At 33.6% G+C, this 20,604-nt stretch overlaps 1 protein-coding gene across 2 annotated transcripts in view; it reads right to left on the reverse strand.

The window, feature by feature from the left end:
* DYNC2H1 (dynein cytoplasmic 2 heavy chain 1) overlaps positions 1 to 20,604 on the reverse strand; it is a 159,298-nt gene that overhangs the window by 136,160 nt on the left and 2,534 nt on the right. For both annotated transcript variants that reach the window (XM_027902215.1, XM_027902216.1), the window contains exons 2-22: positions 20,395 to 20,565; positions 19,324 to 19,459; positions 18,889 to 19,007; positions 18,198 to 18,342; positions 17,371 to 17,603; positions 16,996 to 17,130; positions 16,779 to 16,892; positions 16,470 to 16,581; positions 16,211 to 16,335; positions 14,745 to 14,920; positions 13,126 to 13,321; positions 11,985 to 12,080; positions 10,058 to 10,210; positions 9,851 to 9,949; positions 7,621 to 7,760; positions 7,303 to 7,531; positions 6,734 to 6,861; positions 5,426 to 5,541; positions 4,053 to 4,180; positions 1,367 to 1,516; positions 390 to 595 (exon numbers count right to left, since the gene is read on the reverse strand). In XM_027902215.1, the coding sequence (XP_027758016.1) occupies positions 390 to 595; positions 1,367 to 1,516; positions 4,053 to 4,180; positions 5,426 to 5,541; positions 6,734 to 6,861; positions 7,303 to 7,531; positions 7,621 to 7,760; positions 9,851 to 9,949; positions 10,058 to 10,210; positions 11,985 to 12,080; positions 13,126 to 13,321; positions 14,745 to 14,920; positions 16,211 to 16,335; positions 16,470 to 16,581; positions 16,779 to 16,892; positions 16,996 to 17,130; positions 17,371 to 17,603; positions 18,198 to 18,342; positions 18,889 to 19,007; positions 19,324 to 19,459; positions 20,395 to 20,565 (3,107 nt within the window). The remainder of the gene's footprint in view (positions 1 to 389; positions 596 to 1,366; positions 1,517 to 4,052; positions 4,181 to 5,425; positions 5,542 to 6,733; positions 6,862 to 7,302; positions 7,532 to 7,620; positions 7,761 to 9,850; positions 9,950 to 10,057; positions 10,211 to 11,984; positions 12,081 to 13,125; positions 13,322 to 14,744; positions 14,921 to 16,210; positions 16,336 to 16,469; positions 16,582 to 16,778; positions 16,893 to 16,995; positions 17,131 to 17,370; positions 17,604 to 18,197; positions 18,343 to 18,888; positions 19,008 to 19,323; positions 19,460 to 20,394; positions 20,566 to 20,604) is intronic.

Consider the following 20,604-nt stretch of genomic DNA (forward strand, 5'->3'; position numbering starts at 1 on the left):
AGTCTACCAGATAGGACACTTACTCAAGAAACAGGAGAAGTGAGTTCCTGCCCACTTAAGTTACAAGAGGATCGAAGTCCTTCTTGGACCAATATTCCAAACCTTCTCTTAGTGAGAATTTCAGAAGTCAGTATCAAACTTCCTTATGTGGAAGCTTAAGAGATTTGTCAAATTTTTCATTTAAAAAACTCTAGAAAAACTTTGCTTAAGAAATTCATGTTATGTAAAATCAACAAAAATGATCCTGGAAAGCTAATGGAAAACAGGTATTACATATTAAATTCACTTAACTATTGTGAGAAAAATTAGTTAATATTTTCAGAGTTACTGTTGCTGCAAAAGATCCATACATCAATGAATAAGATATACAGGGAAGCAAACATACATACATGAGTTTTTCTTTCACAGTTTCAAGTTCATCAAATTCTTTTTTTTTTTCCTTTATGATCTGAGCACTTTTCTCAAGTACATCCTGATCCTCCGTTTCAATGACATCATCACTTGGCTTTAGCTGATCCCAGCGTGCCTTAAATTTTTCCAGGTCTTGAAGATATAAATTAATACGTGAAATCACATTTCCTTTCATCATTTCAATCTGTAAATCAAGAGGTAATATTACATTCCTTCAATGGTTTGTATCTACAACAATGATCAAAACCAAAGTATTGACTTCAAAACTTGGTAGCTGCAATGTGATTAAAAATCAAACTCAAAAAACTTCTTGTATAATATCCCAAGAAGTAGTCCATTTCTGTTCTCCTGGTTTTGTGGATTTTTTTTTAAAGGGGCAGTATTTTTTTAATTATGCTGGTATTTGAGACCTATTTATTCAGCTATGCTGTCTATCTAGCCTGCACCTTATAGCACACAGAAAAATTGCTGTATTTGTATGGCATACTGATATCCTCAGCAGAATTTCAAATGAGTTCAGCAATTTGCCTATGGACTGTTAATTATAAGACTGTGCATAATTTAACAAAGTTATGTGAAAAGAAAAGGAAACAGCTTCAATACTAAAAGCATGATAAAGTAATGAAAATGCTATCTTTTAAGTGTTATCCTGTTGCTTTCAGTTAACCCTTGCATTTAATGTCATTTCTGTTACAAGCAAGTTGTTTTGAGACAAAATACACTGCAATATTCATTTCAGCATCAATTCAACAGAAGTTTCACCTAGTTGCTGCTTAAGAGTTTAATTAAGAGCTTAAGAGCTACCTTTGAAAGCTCTACCACAATTTAGTAACTCTTGTTTTAATACTGAATTGAGAATATTTATGGATTTAATCTAAGAAAAAAAAGTATTTTTCCAGACTTATTCAAAATAATTTTAATATTTTCAGGTAAAATGTTAACCTTTCATTGTTACCTGTTCTGCAATCATAAGCTGGTGGCTTTCCATCATTAATTCAAATTTATCCCATGTAGCTCTTAGGTTACTGATAGTGTTCAAACCTGCACCAGCCACAGTTCGCAGAAGTTTGTTTTTATCTTCAGCCTCTTGAAATAGGACAAAAATCTAAAATCAGAAAGATTAAAAATAAATGTGCATGTAAAAATTCAGCAAATCCTGTTTAACTAAACTATGAGCAAATACATATGAATCACCAACTATGTATGCATGGATAACAAGATTATATACAGTAGCGTTAATACTGCTTATAGAATAACATTAAAACATTGGGAAAAAATAGCATCTGACTTATTTAGAGAAATTCTAAATCTTGATCCTGACATGAGATATAAAGAAATGAATGACAACTATGAAACAGGTAAGGTTCCTTTTATATTGCAGCCCTGCTCTTCTGAAGATGGCTGAACACCTGTCTGGCTATGGGAAATGGTGAATGAACTTTGTTTTGCTTTGATTTTGCACTGCTTTTGCTTTACCTATTTAACTGTCTCTATCTCAAACCACGAAACACAGCTAGGCAGAGATTTTCTATGCCATGTAATATTGCCCTTTTCCTTCCTTCCTTCCTTCCTTCCTTCTTTCCCTCCCTCACTCTTTCCTTTTTTTTCTCTTATACTCACATAAAAGAACACTGTTTTTGGTGACTTGATAATGCAGAAAAAAAATTATTCTTTTTTTCCCACACATTAGGAGCCAACAAAATTTGAAAGAGAAACCAAACCAACTCTTTTAAACTGTCAGAAGAATCATCTGAGATAAACACATATAGTTCTTCACATTCACCAACATGTCTGTTATGTATGTTTTCCTTTAAAAATTAAGAGATAAGAGGCACTAACGCGAAGAAGCATTTCTCTTCAACATCCAAAAACTCTCCTAGAGTTCCTACAAAATGTAAATAAATAATCATACCCAGCAGCTGACTTCATCACTGGGACTTTATTCAGTTCCTCACAAATACATGTTTTGGGCCCCCTGAGATGTTCTAGGGCATTTGCATGGCCTCCAGTTGCAACTACAGAAAGGTAGAGCTCTCCCAGAACTCCTCTGTTATGTCTGTCAGCCTTGTGAGGATGTTGGAAATGCATCTCGGTAACTCTAGAACTGCACTTTTGGGCAACTGGACCAGACTTCAGCTGAGTATATGAACAGCACACACACTGCAGACACTTGCACATACACACCTAAATTCAAGTGTATTCATTTAGAACTGAATCCTTCAAAGTGTACATATTGTTCAGTTGGGAAGAGTTAATATGGGTTTTGCAGAATTCCACAATTTTGTAGAACGAGAGCTCTTTAAGGGCATCAGTAAGGGTATGGATGAAGGAAAATTAAATCATATATTCCAACTGAATTTCCAAAAAGCTTTTAACACAAACCCTCACCTAAGGCATTTAAGGAAAACTGATAACCTTGACAAAAGAGCAAAGGGACTTGCACAGATAATTAATTGGGTAAAAGACAGAGAACAGCATTAGGAGGAAACAGCTAGTTCCTGCAATAGAAAAAGGTCACCTGCAGAATTCTGTAGGTACCTGTGCTGGACTGCTCAAGGTGTTTTATAAAAGGAAGGTGTTGGAAAAGGAGACCAACCTGTGAGATGATAAAGTTTACTGATGATACTGTGTCATTCCAGGCATTAAAATACTTCACAAGTGAAGTTCTGCAGAATGAACTTAAATAGGGACTGATGATACCGGTGACAAACAAAACTCAAAAAGATAGCCATGAAGTGACATAAATGTGAAAAAATAAATTTTACATGTTCAAGTTGAGTTCTAAGCTAACAATTGAACTTCAGGCTTGTTATCTTGGGGTTATGACAGCTAGTTTTAAAAAAATTGCAGCTTAATCTAAGCAGTAGGAAGCAAATCAAATGTTAGGAGTCACAGGGGTCAAAAAAAATAATAAAAGAGGTAATATTTCTATTTCATCATATAAATCCATGGTTTATTCATATCTTAAAAACTGAAGAAATTCTGTTGGTTTGACAGAAAAGTGAAACAGGAAGAAAAGACTTACCAAAAGGCAACAAGGATGATCAAAGTTATGTGTGGGTTTATGCATAAGAAAAGCTTAGGTAAACTAACACTCTTCAGTCTAGAAGAGAGATGGCTGATACCAGACACGAAAAGTAGAATACAATCAATACAATCATGTGTCATGAAAAAGTCAATATCTCTTCCAATATAAAACACAAATGGTATGAAGTTAACAAACGGCAGATGAAAAAAGATATAAAAGAAAGGGTCCTTCATGTAATGGGTAATTGATCCACATTTTACTAGAGTATATTTAGGATGTCAAACATGAATTTGCACTGGAGAGAAGACGAGGTAAGGCTGTCAAAAAGAAATCACTGAGTGTTATTATATGTTTAGGAAAAACATAAAACTCAAAAAGGTTCTGGTTGCAGGTTAGAAGGAAAAGCATCAAATGCTCTGTCCCGATTTTATATTTTCCCATAGGTAAGTAATGTACTTCAGGACACAAATTACTGTGCTACATGGACTACTGCCTTGACCCTGCCCGGCCACTGCATGGTCTGTACTAGTTATTATTAAATGTAAGTTTCCATACTAAAAATAATTACATTTCTTACAGCTTTTGTTCTAGATATGATAAAACAGTATCTTACCCCTTCTTTTCTTTCATGTAGGCTTAAATATTTTAAATTGTCTTCTGCTATTTCCTCTACAGTCTGGGGCCTAATCACTAATGTTTCCATGGCATCGGCGAGAAATGAAGAAACATCACATAGGTGAGCTACATAATGATGAAAAAAAAAGTTATCATGGAGAAAATATTTGTAGTTTTAAATATCCAAGTCAGACAAATGCAACATTGTCCTAAGTATGGAAAGTATTTGCTTCAAAAATTGCAGACTCCAATCTTACATACTACCTCAACAAAAATTGCACATTTGTGTGTACACATAGCTTTTTAAATGTAAACCACTGCACTCAATGCATGATTTAGGCCATAAGTATCAGAGTCCCTTCTGAACATTAAACATAAATACATAAGGCATTTGTTTATATACTTTTAAAAGCTGTATAGGTTTTTTGGGGTATACAGAAAGAAACAGATGTTAAAATTGCTTTTGGGTTCTTTGGGGGTTTGTTGGGGTTTTTTGGTTTTGGTTAGGTTCTTTTAAAGAAGGCAAATAACTAAAGCCACCTTGGTTTACATAGCGAAAAGACTCACAAACAAATGCCTGATTAAGCTATAATGTTCAATTTTCTGCCAAGGTAGATCTTTTTTGGTACTGAGAAAGGAGCTGTACAGTTTCAGGGAATTTTCTGGGAAAGATTCACCTTTCAGGCTATGGAAGTCATTCACTTTCTCCACAACCCCTGTTCTGTATTTCCTATGATGATTGTTAGCTTTAGAGCACAAAGCACTATTATTTCTCCTCATCTACACATTATTTCATTTTGTCCTAATCTTCGAGATATAGACAGACCATCCAAAATTAGGGAAATGTTTTGCATTCTTTAATACTCTGTGTTTTCACAGTCTAAGTGACAAGTAACTCTATGGAATAAGTCTAGAATATTAAAGACTCTTCATGAAGCATTTCAATTTGTAAAAGAAAAATCTAATATTTTTAATTGCAACATTTTATGATGCCTCCTCAAACACCTAAGTAATTTCTTCCCTCAAACATCAAATGAATTTTTCTCTCCGAAACAACAAAGAAATATTCCTTCAGATAAAACAAACAAGCAAAATAACGTTCATATGTACTCTTTTACATCTGGAAGAGATGTGGCCAAAGCAAGTGAACGGGAAAGACACATATGGGCATCAAAGGGTCTTAGATTAGCCTTGTAGTGAAAAAGTAATGTTGAGGAGCATACCGTAGTAACAGATTACTTTTTCTGCACTGTGATTTCTGCAGCTCACTATGTCTGAGAGTAAATATTTAAAAGAGTATTTACATTAACACAAATATCCCCAAGTACAACTGAAACAAAACCAAAAATACTACCTGTTGAAGTTATTTACCTTGAATAGATTTCCTCAAAGAAATGACTAGAACATCATACAACTTCTGGATGAAATCATCAATTACAGTTTTGACAGGGTTGCAATTGACAGTTATACAATCTATCCTGACGGTGCTTCAAGAAAAAAAGACAGCAAATATTCAGTAGCATATTTAAATGTCAGTGTGTCTAAGACCTATGCACATCTATAGCTTACTCTCATTTTTTGCCTAGTAAAAAATTTGCCTCATAATTCTACAACTAAAAGTCATAGCTTATTGGGAAAATTACTCACTATTGAAATATTTACACCATCTTTAGGGGGACTGAGGTCCAATGCTCTGCTTCTCTAAATAGTTAGAAATGGCTTGATTTTATATAACCAGTGCAAAAAAAATTCAAAAAGGCTATTACCATACTCAAAAGAAAAATACTTTCATTATTTGTACATTTATGTCTTTAAATCTCAAATTTCCATTAGAGTTTACTAACCATGCCTTCAATAGTCCTAAGAACAGAAAAGCCATAGTGAGTCATTTCAAGGCCCCATATCTAATATCTCACAGTGAGCACAAGCAGATGCCTAAAGAACACTAAGAAAAAGTCTACTTTATTTGATATCTCCCAGAGTATCAAACCTCATAACAATATTTTCAAAGCATTTTTAGCAACATGTTTCTTCTGGGTATAAGACATATCAGCCTATCCAGACTGTCCAGAATTACTACTCAGAATATCACTTAGCCAACAAGTCCTACCAGTCCATTCTCCAGAATGAAATGTCACCTCTTTTTCGTTGTTCTGAAAACAATTTCTTCCAGTTTCACTTAAGAACTCTAACCCTACACCACAGCAATTCCATGGGAATATATGTAAGAATAAAACCCTACACTAGCATGTTTTAAACTGTAAATTATAAGAGGTAATCAAACATTTCAATAAAGGAATTATTTCATGTATAAACATTTACTGTGTCTGGTGCTAACTGCCATATATATTTCTCATGTACAGGTTTAAGCTAAAAGATTTTTAAAAATACCACCCTTTGTAATATTTAAGAATCAGCCCTGAATTTTGACGGAGTTTCCCATCATATCAAACAAAATAATTAAAAGTTTTCAGAGAAGGCTGAACAGATAAAAGACAGTGTCTAAAAATAAAATGGAAAAATGAAAATCTAAACATTCAAAAAGTACATCAATATTTTAAAAACTGTAGAAGTTCTATCTATATCTTCACGTAAAGAAAAAAATTTCTCCTTTATTATTACCTTTCAAGTATCTGATAGAATACATTGTTCAAACAAAAGAATAGAGTTACACTATACCTTGGAAGACGTTCTGCTTCTTTCCCTCTCACTTTCAATGCCTTGAAGTTTTTTTCCCATTCTTGCTTGCTAGAAAGATGTGTCTTCACCAAAGATTCCATATCTACTTGGCCAATTACGATCCATTCCTTTCGAACATTATTTTTCATTTCATGGAAAAGAAATATTTTCCAGACTAAATAACATTAAAATACTCTAATAATGTTTTCAAGCAACATTCTCTTTAACCTTTGTGCTCCTTCAATTACCTAGAGATTCTCTTCATGCAAAAATCAGGAAGTACAAAATGGTTTTACATATTCACACATTTAAGGATAATCAAAACAGCAGGACTGAAAAGACAGTTATAAAACAGAGGTTTCGATGGGAATTGTACCTATATTTCAACTCAGGCATATGCTTAAGTGGCCGACTAACATGGATGGACTTATTAAGCTTTTGCTTATATGTCTTGCAGAAAAGGACAATAATGCACATGTCAATGCTCAGTTATTTCAAGGGTGTACGAAGCATAAACAAATACAAATCTAAGATTAAAAAAGTATGAGTCTGTCCAATACTGAAAATACCTCGAATTGATTAGAAACGTCTGTCAGCCTTTTGAACAAATCCTCTGCTTTACTGAAAGCAGTCAGAAATCCATTTGCATTTCTTTCAGTCATAACAGTGAATATAGATTCATCATCTGCTCTGCTTACTCCCTTAAACTGATTTGGAATAGAGATGAATCTCTTCATTTCTCTATAATATCTAGCTCGTACTTCTTCGAAAGGAGGTCTGAATTGCAACCGGCCTTGTCTAAGAAGTGAAACAGATCATAGAAAAATTAATATTTTAATGTAACCTGAGCCTGAGTATTTTATTATAAGGTAAAAAAAAAATCTTACTTGAATGTTAGATCAATATTTATCTCTGGTAAATTCTCATTGATTGCTTCTAAGCCCATTTGATACTGATGCTCCAGAGCTTTGTAAAGTTGATGATTCCAGTGTTGTCTCCAAGCTTTCATATCATTCGATTTGAAACCCTAAAATTTAACAAAGTTTAATTTTATTTTATTTTATTTCTCCAACCATAATTATAAGCTGAAACTGCACCAGTACAATGTCTGAAGACCAGGACCTCAGTAAAGTTCACTGAAGTATCACACCACTGGAACAGACTTCCCAGGCAAGTGGTCATGGCACCAAGCCTGTCAGAGTTTAAGGACCATCTGGACAACATACTTAAGTCATATGGTTTAGTTTTAGATAGTCCTGTGAGGAGCAGAGGGTTGGACTCAATGGTCCTTGTGGGACCTTTCTAACTCAAACTATTTTTCGGTAACATGACCAGTTTGAACATTAAGAAGATCTAGAGTTATTGCATTTATTTCAAATTAATATAGGAATAACAAAAAAAAGCAAACAAATCAAAAGTCTCTATGGCAGTTCAGCATAAGAACTTCACTGAGGCTTACTAAAAGATTCTTCAAGGTTACTCTAAAATGCACAGGACTTAACTAGAAATAAGATAAAGAGCTGGCTGAATGAGAGATTTAAACCTGTATCACACCTTTTATTTTCTTATAACATGTAAGCTACCTTTTAAACAGTATTTAAAAAAATTCTTGTGTGTTTAAATAGACCAATGTTAACTACTAAGTTAGCAAAGATTTTATCTCAAAGAATTCAGATCTTCATTGGAATCTGCTACACTGCACTGTAGGAAAGTATATAGCCCTATCTCTCAAGTCTGTAAATGGTCTCTTACAAGTCATCCAAGGATTTTCAAAAGGACAATACAAGCTACAGAAAAAATTAGCAGCTTATTCCAGCTTAACAGGTTCTCTTGTTTAATTGAATAGAGATGTAGACAGGGCTTTTGAGGCAGTCAAGGGCTGCTGCAGAAAGCTATACAGTTAAGGCCTGCCCTACAGTTCAAGGTTGCCCAAGGAACTCTTACAACAGAAAGATTCCAGAGATTAAGAAAATCTGAAATTGTCTCGATTAAGCCTTAAGACAATTATAAATAGGGTTTAAGAAATATGTAAAATCTTGATGACAATAGGACTAAGACTATACCATCCTGTAATTTTGGACGGTGAAAAAGATACATTTGGTTAAGTTTTATAACTTCTAGTCAAAAATTTTTAAAAAGTGACTTATACAGTTTTGTTAATTTTCCATCTAAAAATATTCTGTAATACCAAAACAATTTTCAAATAAATCCTAAGGCAAATACAGATTACTTTCATAAAATATACTGACTTTAGGATAAAAATCTGCAAATTAAACTTCAAAAGAAATTACAAACTAAAAGCTGAATCAATGCACTTATTTATTTTTCTTATTATCTTGAGAAAATGAAACAAAATTGTAAGTAAAATACTGTAGAGATACTGCATTTATTTGACTGGCAAACACCAACTGAAGTAATCTGGGTTTGCAACAGAAAGGCTAAGAACAACACATCCATCTAAGAATATAGTTCTTTGACTGCTGAAGGTTATAGGAAAAATTAAACTGACTGGAATGATATCTCAAAATAGATTAGGTTATATAATATTACCTACTTACTTTAATAATACGACATTCTTAAACAAAATCTTTATCATCTCACTCAATGATCTTAGTCTTTTGTGACCCAAATGATTCTATGATTCTACACTAAAAGTTGATAGTTGATAAGGAAACAAACATAAAAGTACCTTTTTCATTATTTCAGGCAGAAATGCATTTTAATTCTAAATTTTATACATTTGTTCTGTTATATTCGGGGATCACTCACATCTGTACCAATCTTTGTTTTACCTTGCATTAATGCCTCGGACACAATTGATCTACATGGCCTCGGACACAATTGAACTACATTATCTAAGGTTTTCCCATTTCTTCATCTAACATGTCATTGACCAAAAGTTCTCCCATGACTAGTGTGAGATCAAAAAGATTATCTTCTCCTCATCTCAGATTTTACCTCACACCTGGCATTAACTAGTACACAGTTGGTTTTCCTGAGTGAGCTAGTAACTCCTTAATCAAAGTTAATTCAATCATGCCACGTTTGAGTCTTAAATTTTGATTACTGTTGAAAAGTCAAATATTCACAGTTTGCAGTATGGTAATGAGCCCCTGCCTGTAACTCGAGGCTGGCAAAACCAGTTCTGAGGTCCTGGAGTCCATCTTTCCAATGCTGCTGCTGCCGAAGTAAATCAATATTCATAAGCGATATAACCTGTTAAAAGAATTTTAATAAATAATAAACATACTCATCACCACGTAAATGAAAGAAAGGGTAAGGTAAGCTATAAGACACAATTTCAGTTTCATATGGAAAATGTACCTTTTCAATGAAGTTTGTGTGCCACTTCCTTAGTATTCTATTTTCAGTGAAAAGCCGTTCAGCAGCAGCTTGGAGTTTTTGGATATAAGCTTCCAGTTCTCTGGGATTATCCCATGTTATTTGAGCTTTTCCTCCAGGACCAGATTTGGAATGCTTTAACAACATACAAACTTTGTAAGATTTATTGTCAAATATAATCTACCAGCTAGCATACAGGAAGTAGTAAAACAAGAAAGTAAAAAATGGAGGACCTCCCTTTCCCTAACGGCATTAGAGACAAAATAATCTGGCAAATCACTGACATGTAGGCATAGCATTATAGCTACATCAATCCACTGGGGAAGGATTAATGATAGACTCTTAACAGAGTTTGAAATTAACTTATGTTGAGACTTCTGCCCCACAAACATAAGCAGACAGCTCAAGATGAGAGGAAACCTTAAACTTCTTTTTGTTCTGCACAGAACAAAACCAAAAATATGACACTAACAACTGCTAATCAATTTCTCCTGCTCATTAAATAATCATTAAATATTTAGGGAGTTTCATTTCTCTGGGCTTTTTATCAAATTCTCGTGATTTTATGCATTTTGCCAAGTTTACAGTAGAAAATCAGACAACAGAACTTCACGTCTGAAGTTCCAGAGTTAGACCTATTCCTAAAATATGCAGGGCAGAAATCACATTAAATAGGAGATTATGTTGTGGTTTTGAACACCTGTGCACCATCACTATCTTAGGGTTTGCACACTACAAGAATCTGTGGCATAATCTACATCAGCTCAAGTAAAACTTAAGAGATAATTTGGGAACTTTTACCATGACACTTTTGAACCTACAGTTTGGTTTGCAGTCTTGGTTTGCAGTCTCCACCATTTTTATGAACTAATCCCAACCCCAAGCATCCCTTCTGCTCCCAGCCCCACTCTTATAATCTATCTTGCAAAATGTTTCTCAGGAGTGAGTTTCCAATTGTTCCTGTAATGATTGCTCTGGTGGCACCATTCTCCAATACAGAGTTTGTGTGCATGTTATAATTCACGAGCCATTCTCACGTTGTAAGAGCATCAGAACAGGCTGGAGTGCTTGAAAATGATCAAAACCAGTAAACTGAAATTCATTATAGACATGCTTCTTCAGGCATAAAATACAGATATGCTGTTAAAAAAATGTGGGTTGCAGTAGTGTTTATATTGTCCCTTCAAAGCAGAAAAACTAAAATAAATAAAGTCCTCCAAATTGACCCAAATTCCTTAGAAGAACCTAAGGATAGTGAACTTCTTAGTAACTAAAAAAAAAAAAAGGAAACACTATTCTCAGAGCAACTATATTATTTCTGAATACTAACCCACTGTAACAAACTGCATGTTAAGTCAATAATCAGATAGATCCACAGATTCTTTGTTCTTAGCCTAAAACAGAAACTAGCTGGCTGCTTCTAACCTGCTCAAAATACAAATTAGAGATATTTAAGAGAACTACAAAATCCAGAGAGATTTAATAATAGACAAAACAGTGAAACCATTCCTAATACTAGTTTATCTCCAGAATAAAGCATATGCCAATCTTACTCAAACAAACCAAAATAATATTATTTAGAACAGCTAAAACTGGAGTTATGTTACCAACTACTACGGAATTGACCATACCATAATTCAGGTGTAGTTCAAACACTAAAAATAATTCCTGCGAGAGCATATTACACTAATAATATTCAAGTTAAAAGGGAGTAAGCCGTTGTTTAAATGACAATGTATATACAAAAAAAAGCCCACTGATTTCAATAAATGCTAATTTAACAGGTGGTGTTGCTTGGATGGGAAGGCTGCTGTTAAAAAGTCCAGCAATAAACACAGAAAAAAAACAGCACATAATATCAACAGATACCATTGAAATTAAAAATACAAAGGGAGGAGAATTATTTCACCTTAATTATCTGTTCAAATGCTAGAGCTGACTGTAACATCATTGGCTTCTGACTCTTAATCATTTGTTGATCAATAGAATTATAAAAATGTGCCACCTGTAAAAATGGAGAGATTAAATTTACAAGACCAGATAAAAGTATTTATATGCAAATAATTGTAACCCAGAACATTCCTGAAAATATTGCCCAGTCAATCCCATTAAGAAATGAGAACTAACTACACTAGTAAAATATTTACAAATATATATATATAATGCTAATGTGGTCCTAACCTCTTCTAGTAACAAATTCTAATAGAAAAAAGGCTGCTTCTTACACATCTGAGGTGATTATGCTTCACCCCAAGAGAAATAAGTTCAGTCTCTGATTTGTTTAAAGTGGATTAGTTCCATTATTTTATGCAAATGTTGGCATTTGAAATGGCAAACAGTGCCATTTCAGAGACCTTCAAGTATCCATCACATCTGCCAGGATATGACACAAGACCTAAAAATATCTGTTTACTTCCAGATGGACGGCTGCAGTAAGAGGTATACCCTACCACTTGCTTTAGTTGTCCACACATAGACATGTAGTGCCTTTCGACAAAACTAAGGTTTCCACTTGGGCACCTATCAGTGATTCAAATGTGTGGGTATCTTGCAGGTCTTATTTCATCTCTGCCTTAGCTGTCTGGGTATCTCAGCTATGTGAGATACTTCATGTGAATAAAAATTTTTGTAGCATTGAATGCAATCAGAAAAATACACCACTCCTCCCAAAAAACCCACACGTATTTCCATTAAAATACTTATTAATCTATTTGCAGTTAAAACTAGCAATGGTGAGGATAAGTTGCTTCATTTTATGATATTTTCCTTCAGTCACAATAATCAAAAACTGAGACTAAAATCAGGTGATCAATTAATTACTTGTTTAATTTTTGTATATTCATGTAGTAACTTCATAAAGTTTTAATACTATATTTCAAAAGCAGATACATTGTGAAATCGTAAAGCATTTTTTTATTTTTGTTTTCTTTTATGGACTTAGCTAATTTGTTCAAGAAGTCACTTAGACAGAAGAGACAGCAGTCTACAAAATTCTACCAACTAAAGCTGGGAAGTCAGAACAGGAAGTTATTATTAATTTAATCTTATACCTGTTTAAGGATGATTGCCTGCTTGCAGAACTTCTGTGCAGTGTTTGCAAGATGCTGTATTTTAGCTGGTATAGCAAATCCAAGTGCTGATAGCTGACGTACTTCCCTTAGGAGAGTCACCAAACGATCTGAATAAAATATGTTCAGTGTTCCAGAAATGTGATCCAACTCCATCACAGGGCTATTAGCTTGGATACTTAACCAAAATAAAAAAGATTACAGAATGTAATTTGATATTTATCCATTCTTAGATGCATTTTACCATAATAAACTATTCTAAAAAGCTTGATGTCATTCTTTTATGTTTTTCTAACTTATTAACATTTTAATTTACTCAGAAAGTTTTCCAGTAACCTTTCTTTTAATTCAAAGCCAATAAAGACAATACAAAATTAACCATGCCTATTGGTTTTGCTTACGAAGTGTTTCTATCTTTGACAACAGTTATCATGTAACTCACAGCTAGACAGTATTTCTCAAATACACTGTTTCCATATTTCATAATTTCTCAAGCAGGCACTTTACAGGCCCCAGTCTTTAGCACTGCAAAGGGAGAAAAATAATCTGAGAATCAGTCCAAGAACCAGGACTTGGATGAGTAGAGCACTTTGGTATATGCAAACAAATGCTAATAAGAACATCATCCTATCTCCAGACTTTACTTTATTTTTTTTCCACTTTAGTAATGCTTCTACCACCATCCTTCAAGGCTTCTTTCATAAAACTTCAGCTTTACTCATTTTTTTCTTTTTTTTCTCCTCTTTTTTCTAGATTGCATATCCATTGTATTCCCCTTTGCAGTGGAGCTACCTCTTTACTTGTCCTTTTAGTTAATCTCATGACATCTTTTAAAATCTCAAGGTAACAAACTTTTATGGTACTAATAAAATTCTATGGCTCCATTATATTGGAGTTTATATATGACTATACTGGAGTGATGAATCTGGTTATTTGACATATTTGAGCATTTTTCATAAAATAAAAGTTTTCACATAAGTATCCTTAGGCTCTGACACTGTGGACAAAATCTTTCCAAACAAAGTTTGCAACACTCAGAGATTCACACAGAAGCTATGTGGCCAATGAACTAAAACAAAAATTGTTAAAATATATTTTAATATCCCATAAAGAAATGTCATTATTTTGGGGAACACAATTCATGAAGTTTAAATAGATTTGCTTAGCCGTCTTTCATCTGCCTTATTTAGACTGCAGAATTTCTTGTGAATAACAATTAATTTGTTACTCTACATGTGTCATCTGTATCTCACAGCTATTCTCTAGTCTCATCTGGTTTCTATACATAATCACTATATGGATTACAATGGATAACAAGTGACAACAACAAGCAAACCAAACATGTATTTCATTCCAGGTGCTAACAGAAACTGCAAGATTTGTTATTAATATTGTCCTTTTTACATCACCTCACCAACCAAGACTGTCAGGATGATGAAACTGTCATAAATTCTTCTCTCTTGTTTCTCCATTCATTCTCAATTCTGTACCTTTTTTTAATCTCCTTTGTCAAGTTCTAATGAATTACACCACACTACAGATTTCATATTTAATAAACATGAGTTATTTAATAAACATTATTTAAACAAGAATGTATTTACCAAAGTCCTGACTTGGGATTTGATAATTCTGACTGAATATTCCTAGACCAGTCATCAAATTGTTCTTGTTCATACACTTTTAACTGTTCCAGAAAAGAATCTGCACTTCGATGAAAAGTTTGAAATCCAGATAAGTCAGACAGAAGAGCCTCTGCCAGCTTGATAGCATCATCCACCTTAAACACAATCATGAAGAAAAGAAGCCTGAATTCCCGCTATTTGATCAGAAAAGAAAAACCACCACAGTAAATTGAGTCTGAATAAGTTGTCCGCCACAGGGGTCCACAATTATTAAGATACTCCAGAGTATCCCACCTGGTCTTCAGTTAATATTGCGTAAAGGTACAGATCTCCCATGAGTCTTCCGTTGTATCAATAAGGTCCATGACAGTACTCAAAAGTATTTGAAATGGAATTTCACATCTATGTGTGGACAAATTAATCAAAACCCTAGTCAATACAATCAGCTGAGATTTGAGAGAAACTTAAAAATTTAGCGCAACCTAAAGCAGACATAAAACTGATACAGGTCAGCTGAACGAGGTCTCTAAGACCAAGCAGAAGAAACAAACCTGAGCTGCTGATGTTCTCTCTATAAGAGACATAACAAAGTAACACCTTTAATATCTCCACCCCTTGTCATGTTCAGCTGACATGTGCCCTGAAGATATCTGCAAATCACAGGTGAATGATAAAAAATTGGGCTAATAGTACTGGATTAATAGTTATTTTGGGATAAGTAAGTTCTGTTCTCATTAAAATCTATAGTTATTGTAGATGGTGCTTCCGTTCACAAAAAGCATTTTGCTTTTCACTGGTCAACGCTTTCCAAAAAATATTCAAAGTTTATATAAATATAAATATATATAAATATTCCAACTAAAGTGTAAATAAAAACTAAAAAAACCAACATAAGTTGATCAAATATGTTTTAAACACAATTCGTTGTAAGAGAACACATTTAATTTTATTGTAAAGTAAAAGTTTTACTGTCCATGTAGTAAATTCCCTGGCAGGCACAAACTCAAAATGTACTACTAAGAAATCCCTTCGATTTCAAGAGGACACTACACAGGTTGGTAATAACAAGTGAAAATTATGATGTGAGAATCTGGCTATCTATGAATCCTAAATATAATTTAAAATCACAAATTGGAGCATAAAAATTAACAAAAACTCCTCCTCTCTGAGTTTTTGTTTTGTTTTGGGGGTGTTTTGGGGATTTTTGTTTTTCAAAAAAAAATTAAGTCATAAAAGCAGGGAGCTCAGTTTATTATAAAAAGACTGTCTTCTGGTTCTGTTAATAAAATTCAACTTAGCAAGCAGCACCACTGATAAGGAATCTTGATTATGCAACTCTTGGGAAGCCCACAGTTTTTATGTGTGGAATTCCCCACAGAAATGTCAAACACCATGTCTTACATTCTAAGATAATATTGTCTCTAAACAGTAGTGGAATCTGTTACCTTCAGTTCCAGCTGCCGTACCCATACAATATTATTGACTACTTCAGAAAGGTTCTTGCCTGACAGTGGTCCAGAAACGTCACCAGGAACACCAGAGCATCGAGTTTCAAAGTCTGTCTGATGGTCTAACACAAGCAAAAGATACATTAGTCCAGAAATGTAACAGAAAAACCTTAGATCATCATTGTAGTTATAAAAATATACTAGTTATACTGACATAATTCCAGAATAAAGGATTCTGGTATTTGCAATTAAATACCTTTGATATAACCTTGAAGTCCCGCCAGCAATGTTTCCCTTTCAAAAAGCAATTCTTTGCTTATATTTGGATGCTTTATCAGTTCCTTATGTTTCTGAAATATTTGAAGAAGCTGAAATATGAAATTTCAAAGAAGTTATCGCTTTCTACTGAAAAAAAATGAACATGTTCTGACACTACTGATTACTGCTGTTTATAAGTAGTGTTGTCTCTGGTTCTAAGCATTTATTCCTGTGCTCTAAACTCATTACTTAAGAATTCGATAACTTGATCTTCAGGAGAATTTTCAGATTACAAAAATACTCATACCTGCTGAGGACTGTCCTGAATTTCTGAAATAAATTTCTTCAATTTCCTTGCTATTTTTTGTTCTGCTGGTGCAATAATTCTTTCATACTGAGCAACGGCTGCTTTCCATAATGGCTAGAGATAATGAGTTCATGTTAGTTTAGGACTACCCATATATACCACAGAAAGACACAGAAAGAATGTGAATAAATTAAAAAATAAAAATTAAACATTATACCTCTGTGTAAGGATTATAGTGTACAGGATTTAGGCCAGTAAAGGGTTCAAACACTTGAGCAAGATGTAAAGAATTTTGTTCTCCAGCTGGCAAAAAGAATGTAAGTTTTTCATGCAGTGTTCTAACAGTTAGCACCTATAGGGGAAAAAAAGTATTTGATATATCCAAGGTATTTTTACATAAAACTCACATTTAGAAGTACCTATCTCTCTCCTTTTTACAAGAAACTTTTGAAAGGCTCAGGCAAAAATAGATTATGGAATGCTATCTGAGCCTGCAAAGATTATAAAAGTGTTTAACTCTCTTTTTTAACTTGAAACAATACTGTTTAATTCTGTGTCTAATGAAACTGATGTCTATAATTGAAATCTCTACCTCATCAAGACGTTTGCCAAGTTTGGCTAGCAATTCAGGGGAATATTTCTCATTTTTCCATGGATGTAGAGTATAACGTTGCCACAGCTGTCCAGTTAGGTATTCACAAGCTGACACCCACTGCTCACAAATCAAGATGCCAGCCTTTATATTTTCTTTAACACTGTGAAAAGCATCCTCCCAGAAATTCAAAGCTGTTAATTTTCTCTGAACATATCTACCTAGTGAGCCACCTAGAAGACAAAAATGTATACAAAAGCAAGATGTTATATTTAAAATAATTCCTACACCACATTGCAATTACACTTTTTAAAAACTAGTGCAATGTCTTGATTTCAAACCACCAAGCGCACCAATAACTGATTATTTTGTTTTAGCTTCGGTAGATTTCTTGAGTATCTCTGAGTTAAAGAGAGGTTTCTCCAAAGGTTTTCTCCAGAGGTTTCACCTGTCCCCAAACATGGGACTGCTGTTGAGATTAAATCAACCTTTAAATGGGGGTTTATGTAAATAAATTTTCTCCTCTGAGAGAAAGACAGGGAGTCCAACAGAAGTATGACAAATCAACTTCACCAGCAGAAATGTATTCAACTTCATCTTCTTACTATCTATCATCTTCCCAAGCATGTTTGAAGGCATGTACCAGAACTGGTTGAATTATTGCATACTAGAAGGTAAATAATATTCATGGATCATAATTACAAGAAGTAAGCACCTTAATGCTGTGGGCTATTACTGGTGCCTTTACAAGGAAGAAGGCTTTTGCTCAAGGAATTATTCTACTTTTTCTCAGCTGTTCATTCAATAAAGACTGCATAAAGGTTTACCTATTACATCCAAGAGATTATGCATGCGTGACTGTGGATAAGGATCATGTTCTGTTTGTCTCCACACACTATCAACAGTATCCTTGGTAGTCTCCACCAAATCCACAGCTTCAAATAATGATAGAGCATCCAAGTTGTAATAATCCTAGAAGAAAAATGCCCTTAGTATGTTTACTTTGCAAGTAATATTGTAGAAACATTTATAAGCTTCTGAAGCTGGCAAGTGGTATAGTTTCCTGGAGTTTACTGCATAAGAGAATATGTCATAATCCTCTTAAAAAACAAGCATTTGTGTAAGTTTATTCATGTGAAGAACTCACTGATATCTGAAGCACTGTTCAAGAATGCACTTGATGGGTGCTAAAATTTTCGCATGATAGCACTATTATTGTCCTTTTTATAACCTTATGAGTCAATCTCTAGTTCAAAAACTGCAGAATATTGTTGTATTTCTACAGCAGTTCTTAGTATTCAATGGTCAAATCTGTTCCTAATTAAATGTTGGCATTCCCATGCCCCATTGTCACTAGAAACTACATGAATTTCATTTAAAGTAATATTTTGCCTAAGAAGAAATAACTAAATGGTTATATACTCATATATTTGAAAAGAATGTACATATACTGACATATACTTCACAGAAAGAATGTTTTTTACTAAGTCTAGAAATATATCACAAAATAAAACATACTTTTGCAATGTCCTCAAATAGGTCTTTAAAATATGAAGCTCTCTCTTTACTACACCATTTACTTCCATGATGAGCACATTCTATCCAGAACTGAAATTCATCTGTTGGTGTAAGTATAGCTGTAAATAACAACAGAAAATATTTATATATTAAATAAATTGATTGTTATAAAATATTTTCAGTCAGAACATACTTTCTATAGCAGGCTTTTACTATGTGGTTATGTAAATATCTTTCAACTTCTGATTCTGACTAGATACAGTATAAAGGTCAACTCTGGTCTCTTGGTATGACCATCACTAATTCCATCTACTAACCACAGCCTGCTATACTTCACACTATGCAGTCACCAGGAAGTCTAAAAATTCAACTTGTAAGTAAATCATTTATTCCCAATTTAAAATTAATTATAAACGATAAAACTCCAAAACAAACCTCGCACATCATCTTCACTGAATTTTGTTCCTGTGTAATTAGGATCTGATCTTCTGAGAGCAGTACTCAAGCCAGCTTCAAGTTCACTTAAAAGTTTCTGGAGTTTGGGATCAAATGTTTTACTCCATCTCTCATCCTGTAATGAAGATTTCAAAAATTGTGACTCACATGATAGAGCAATTACTATTTTCCTCCCATTAATCTTAAAATCAACCAAAAAAATCAGATTAAGTAACTGACCACATGGTGGGAAAATGTAATAATTTTTTTTTTCATTATCTTCATTTAACAGTACAGAATAATACTGTAAAAAACCATTCTCATCGCAAAATCAAGTCAGTTGTTGGTTTTCTAAAGGCACTCTGAAAATGTGTTTGAAATCATTTGATAGATAATTCTCTAAAATTAAATAAATTTGGACTACTATAGCATAATCTGGAAATTGCTAGAATCAAATACGGAAAGTTACTGTGTTTTTCTAACATTATTTTAATAACATTATCACGTACAATAAAATAAAGATATTTAAGTGCTGAAACTCCTCTTGTTCAGCTTATGAAATATAGTCATGGCCATGGTTTTTGACAAAAATCTGCAAATATTTTTCAACAGAACAGATAAAAAAGCCCCTGAAAATGTAAAAAACCCCCCAAAACTGCGAAAAATACATGTGTAAAAATTAATCTAGAGTCTAGTGTACCTATCTGCCACTTATTAAAGAATCACAGTATGCATGACACAGATCTATGCATTTCATACAAACTCCAAGAGTATCTAAAACAAGAAAAGGATGCAGGGCTGTCATTACTGTTGGAAAGGAGGTAAAGAGCTATTTTCTTCATTAACCACCACTGCATAGTGTATTCCACGCTTCTAGTCAGGCATATGTATGACCAGAATCCTCCTCTCATTCTTACTGATAGGAGGTCAAGTACTTTCTTTGACTTTTAATCTTTTAAAATATTTTGGTTTTAAAACATAAAATATTTACTTCAAAATTAGTTAACATCCTATGGAATTTCACTGTCTCAGTATAAATCCACAGAACATTTAAAGTGGTATGTTGCTCACCTTCAGTAACATTGGTGCAAAAACTTGACGTACAGCTTGATAAAGGGTGTTAATTGGTGAATTTAACATAGATGACACAAGAACATTACTATGAAGATTATCTTCTGTAATTACATCAGGTCTCAGCTTAAAGAACACCAGCACATTATTCTCTGAATCGGTAGCCTCAATCTGTAATAATCAAGAAGACAGGATTTGTTTAGAAAACTG

Source organism: Empidonax traillii, unplaced genomic scaffold (assembly GCF_003031625.1).
Source record: "Empidonax traillii isolate 1590-97213 ecotype Southwest subspecies unplaced genomic scaffold, ASM303162v1 scaffold853:size531304, whole genome shotgun sequence".
In the NCBI taxonomy this organism is placed as follows: Eukaryota; Metazoa; Chordata; class Aves; order Passeriformes; family Tyrannidae; genus Empidonax; species Empidonax traillii.